The sequence below is a fragment of the Pseudophryne corroboree genome, chromosome 1 (assembly GCF_028390025.1).
Source record: "Pseudophryne corroboree isolate aPseCor3 chromosome 1, aPseCor3.hap2, whole genome shotgun sequence".
Classification (NCBI taxonomy): domain Eukaryota; kingdom Metazoa; phylum Chordata; class Amphibia; order Anura; family Myobatrachidae; genus Pseudophryne; species Pseudophryne corroboree.
Window position 1 is genome coordinate 320,683,000 of NC_086444.1, and position 6,000 is coordinate 320,688,999.

At 41.4% G+C, this 6,000-nt stretch overlaps 1 protein-coding gene across 3 annotated transcripts in view; it reads right to left on the reverse strand.

Annotated features, from left to right (window-relative positions):
* Positions 1-5,733, reverse strand: part of SCARB1 (scavenger receptor class B member 1) — a 215,088-nt gene extending 209,355 nt beyond the window's left edge. Inside the window, exon 1 of one of the 3 annotated variants that reach the window (XM_063964593.1) lies at positions 5,321-5,731. In XM_063964593.1, the coding sequence (XP_063820663.1) occupies positions 5,321-5,440 (120 nt within the window). In that variant the 5' untranslated portion in view covers positions 5,441-5,731. Of the gene's footprint in view, positions 1-5,320 lie in introns of all 3 variants that reach the window. The other 2 variants (XM_063964592.1, XM_063964591.1) reach the window with 2 other exon arrangements.
* Between the last annotated feature and the right edge of the window lie 267 nt (positions 5,734-6,000).

Sequence of the window (6,000 nt, forward strand, 5' to 3'; positions counted from 1 at the left end):
ACTAGGAAGACTCCCACTGCAAATAAATATCTAGGATTTACAGGTTTTTCTATTCACTCACTTCTGTAACTTCATATGAGTGGTAGGAACCTGTGCATGTGCTGACAAGTGCAATGACTGGGAGGAAAATGTAAGAAAAAAATAATAATATATTAAATCTATGGGTTTGCCAAAAGTATGCTGTAAAACTAATACAAAAGAGCTTTAAATTATTATGGTCATCCTTAAAAGGTAGCATTACTTTGTATATGGTTCCATAAAGCTACACAATCTATAGCCACATAAAACCTTTTGTCCAGTTTCACTTAACAGTATCTGATCTATTCACTGGGTGACTTCAGTTACAGCTTATTGATCTTTGTTAATCTAACCATTACGACCAGATAAAACCACAATCTAAGACAATGTATTTTCTGCATACCAGATTTACTAGACTTTTCCCATAAGATGAGAATAATGACAAACGTATCCAGCCATGTACTGCATTGAAGTTTCTTATGAGTAGCAGATGCATTACTACGAGATTCGAATAAATTAAACCCTCAAACCTGTCTTTGTAGTTATGTAAAATACCAGTGACGTTACATCTCACCATCATGGTATGATCACCAATAAGGGGGTGTTTCCAGAGCAGAAGATGCACTCATAGATCACGCTGCATTAAGTCACAGTCTACACCTGCCCACACCTTTCCAACACAAATCACTCATTACAGGTTGTTACAACCACACACAGCACCCTTGGCTGATGGTCATGTTTGTCAAACTAATCAATGTTTGTTCTCATACACAAAGATGTGATCTCTCGTTTACTAGTCTTAATTGTAACCCACCATAATGGCTTATTTTTATGGATTTCATTTAATTTACAAAATATAAGTGTCACTGTTGTATAGAATAAACAGAACAAAAGGTTCATTCTGTCAAATACTCTTGCAATTGAACTATAAAAAGGTCCTTTCATGTTTTGAAGGAGAGGCAATCATATTATTATTTGACCACTGAGAGCAAACATTTGCAGCAGAATTCTTTAGATTTGAATAATTATGAATCAAACAATCACATGGCTTTAGGACCACTACGCTATACTACTTATAGTAAAAATAGGCTAATTTGATCAGGATCATATGACTAGCCACTTCCCACCGTATGTGAGCTATATTACATCTACAAAATATCACATGATATTATAGCTTTCTCATATTTTAAATGTACATTGAATGGGACTGGAAAGTCTGCCACCTAAATCATTTTAAAACCACCAAACAGTCAAAACAAGATGGTTTTGGAAAACACATCTCCATTTTCACGTGTGTAAGCTCTTTCAAACAGTAATGGGCCCTACACACTTTGCGACCCGCCGCCGAGCTGCCCGACGGCGGATACGGCCGACAAGTGACGGGACCGGGGGCGGGGGGGGGGGGGGGGAGTGAAATGTCTTCACTCCCCCCGTCGCCCGGCTCCATAGCAGTGCAGGCAATAATGGACAAGATCGTCCATATTGGCCTGCATGCACAAGCGACGGGGCACCAGCTATGAACAAGTGCGGGCCACGCATTGTTCATCGCTGGTGCCTCCACACTGAAAGATATGAACAGTATCTCGTTCATTATTGAACAGTATCTCGTTCATATCTTTCAGTATTATCGCCCAGTGTGTAGGGCCCATTAGAATTCACTGTACATTACTATTAGTACATTTAGGGTGGGGACATTTATCAAAGCATGGAGAGAGGTAAAGTGGAGAGAGAAATAAAGCACTAACCAATCAGCTCCTGTTATTTTTCAAACACAGCCTGTAACATGGCAGTCAGGAGCCGATTGGCTGGTACTTTATCTCCATCCACTTTATCTCTTCCCAAGTCTTAATACATAGACTCCAGTCTGTTAAATGAGAGTTAGAAGCGGATTGGTTAGTGCTTTATATCTCTCTGCATGCGTTGATAAATATCCCCATTAATGTGAACCACAAGTGTGATTGAAAGATGCATTTTTTGTAAAAGCCATCCTTGAAACTTATAAAAAAAAAAAAAAAAAAACCACACACACACAGCACATATAGGGGTTATCAAAGCTCAGAGAATAAAAAAATGAGAGATAAAGTACTAGCTTATCAGCTTCTTCCTTACATTTTACAGGCTTTGGTGTCTATTTACCAAGCCTTGGATGGAGATAAAGTGGACAGAGATAAAGTACCAACCAATCAGCTCCTAACTACCATGTTACAGACTGTATTTGAAAAATGACAGTTATGAGCTGGTTGGCTGGTACTTTATCTCCACCCACTTTGATGAAAAATGACAGGTTGACACTTTACCTCTCACAATTTTATCTCTCTCCAAGCTTTGATAAACACCCCCATAGTGAGAGATACAGTGCGCTGGCGGTACTCCAAATCTGAATTACCTGCCTAGGTGCTCTCCTGGAAATAGGAATCCAATAGACAAGTAAGTAAAGAGGCAGCCCTCACAAGTGACTTCAAATTACACAACAGTGTAAAGGGTTTAGGTCAGGGTTTCCCAAACTGGGTGCCGTGACACCCTGGGGTGCCCAGTGCCACTTGCAGGGGTGCCATGGTTGGTGGTCCAAGACCAATTCAAATTATTTATGGCAATGTAATAGGCAAAACCAGTGCTTAGGTAGACAAACAAGCGATCCCTGTCCCTCACCACATAACTGAACCTAAGGTTGACATATAAAACACAATTTGCCAAGACATTTGTTTTTCTGAATTTCTCACTAAAGGGACGATTTCCCAAGAGATGTGTGCTGAGCGGTCTAGCACAGACCGCTCAGCACACATCTCTCCCCCCTTTGCTCAGCCCATCAAGCATGCAGGCCGATCTAGCATCGCTGTCGCCGGCACCCCTACACACGGAGTGATGTTCAGATAATTTCTAAGCAATCCAGTCAGATTGCTTAGAAATTAGCTGAACATCGCTCCGTGTGTACCCCCACCCCCTTTAGAAACTTTTATCCTAGGTGCAGTGAAGAAAAAAAAAAAAGTTTGGGAACCACTGGTCTTTGTATTAAGCCTTGGCGAGAGAGCAAGTGGACAGAGATAAAGTACCAGCCAATCAGCTCATGTCATATTACAAGCAGTGTTTGAAAAATTCGAGCTGGTTGATTGGTATCTAATCTCCGTCCACTTTCTCTGTCTCCAAGTCTTAAGGCGCATACACACTGGGCATTTTTGCCCAGCGATGATCACTGACATCACTGGGCTGAAAACCGCTCCGTTCATACACACTGAGCGATTTCCCCCCTGCCCAGCGATGTCAGCAGGGGTGAACGGCTTTCCATAGCAGGACGGTATGAAAGGCCGTTCACCCCGCCGTTATCTGCTGGTCATACCAGCAGATGAATGGCGTCCGCTGGTGATGAAGCGGGGGCGCGCATCAGTGCTCATCGCCGGGGCATACACACTGGGCGGTTTTGAGCGGAAAGCTGCTCAACACACCAAAAGTTAGCTGCTTTCAGCTCAAAATCGCCCAGTGTGTATGGGCCTTTAATCAGTAAATACACAGATAGTAAAGACACAATTGACCTTTAAATAAAACTGTTGGGATACTAAGAGAAACAAATACTTAAGAGACTTCTAACAATGCAAGAAACAGTGGGTCAACTACTTGAGGATCTTCTTAACACAATACAGTTTCTATTTAACAAGGGGGAAAAAACCTTGAATAAAATTCACAAATAGATCAGCAAACTTTAGGTTCTCTTTGGGAAATTTAATTACAGGTTGAGTATCCCATATCCAAATATTCCGAAATACGGAATATTCCGAAATACGGACTTTTTTGAGTGAGAGTGAGATAGTGAAACCTTTGTTTTTTGATGGCTCAATGTACACAAACTTTGTTTAATACACAAAGTTATTAAAAATATTGTATTAAATGACTTTCAGGCTGTGTGTATAAGGTGTATATGAAACATAAATGAATTGTGTGAATGTAGACACACTTTGTTTAATGCACAAAGTTATAAAAAATATTGGCTAAAATTACCTTCAGGCTGTGTGTATAAGGTGTATATGAAACATAAATGCATTCTGTGCTTAGATTTAGGTCCCATCACCATGATATCTCATTATGGTATGCAATTATTCCAAAATACGGAAAAATCCGATATCCAAAATACCTCTGGTCCCAAGCATTTTGGATAAGGGAGACTCAACCTGTATAATGTTGCAGTAGAATTGCTATCACTAAACGTATACTGGTCACATTCTATTTTAGTATTACTCCCACAATAAAATCTTGCTGAAGACAGAAGGAATACAGTTTGAAGAAAAAAAAATCCAGATCCGAATACTTTCATCTTGTCCAATCAAGCCTGAAGAAAACATAAGAAATTCCTCTTTGATTCATCAGGTGATCAGCGGATCCTCCAAGTTGGCAAAAATTACAGCTCTGGTAAATTATACCCTTACATACAATGAAAGACAAAAATTGCACATTCATTACAAAGAATGTTTTATTTTATTTTTTTGACTTTTTGGTCTGGATTCCATCTACAGAAGAAAAAAAAAGTCCCACCACACAGTGAATAAAAACTGCAGCATGCCAAACCAATAGTGGCATGTCACAGTCCACTGTCATAGAAATCTCTACCAGTTTCATGTGTGGCTTGTCACTGCAAAACACATGAAATCTGGATAAAAGTGCACTTTGCTCTATTTTTTCTTAGAGGGTCAAATCCGGTGGGAAGGATGATTATTATTATGATCATCATCAATAATCTGGAAAGTGTAAAACCAACACTTGCAATTTGATGCCACAACAACAAAATGCCATGGATAGACATAAAAAGTACTTCATTGTAAGAGTCCGGGTATGCAGGATTAATAAACGATACTTTGAAATTCTGTTCAATTTTACACAATTGTCTAAGTTCAAGGATAGAGATAAAACAAAGCTGGAAAAAACATCATAAAAAAGGACACACAATCTCATTCATCTACAAGAAGTTACAACACTGATTACAATGAAAGGCGAGGTTTATGAAATAACCACTTGTTACTCTATAAATAATTCAGCCAAGCTGTACAGTTGGCATGTACTTATGTAAAGGACAGAGTCTGACTCCTAGGTGGGGGAACAGCATTGTCATCGCTAATCTCTGGAGGAAAGGGATACGTGTAGCCCCGACAGGAACACACAACTGTGTTTCAATGCATGTGATACGGATGCCGAGGTCACTAATTTCGGATTGCCCCAGTCATGTTGTGAACCCCAAGCATCAGTAAGACCTGGAATAGGGACTATTACCACGCTGCTGCTACTACTTACTCCAGTCCTACCCCTACAGTGCACCTACCTTCTCCACTTGTTGCCGCATAATAACGGGCACCAAAAACACCAGAACTGCTCCGAAAGTCACTAGCATCAGGCCGATCACCCCGAGGACTATGGACCTCTTATTGCTGGGAGCTGTCATGGCTCAGGCGGTCAGCAGCGTAAACACAACGTGGATTGGAACCCGGTGTCCCACTCAGATCTCTCCACTTCTCCTCCAGCACGGGAGACATCCTCTCACTGAGTTTTATTGCACGGGGAAGGCAAAGGACCGCCCTGAGCAAGCTTACCCAAACTCACCCCACTCTCCAGCGTTCCATACTCCATAGTGTTTGGGGAAGGCCCCACCTGTGGGGAGGAGGCTGAGAGCTCTGGCCGGCCCCACTGCTGTGTGTGCTGCGTCCGTCCGTCCGTCCGTCCCTCTCTCTAGTCTAGTCAACACACGACATTATGTGACTGACTGTATCCACCAGTATCATGTAAGAAGACGGATCACTCCCAGTAGTGTGGACATCCGATCTGTTATTTGTCTCCGAGATAAATCAATGACGTGAATTTTGTGAGACGTTCTACAGACGTATATTTTGTGTTATCCCCATTAAATTATTATTTTCTTTCAATAACACCGGACCGTCGGGTATACACATAGGGGGTCATTCCGAGTTGATCGCTAGCTGCCATTGTTCGCAGCGCAGCAAGCAG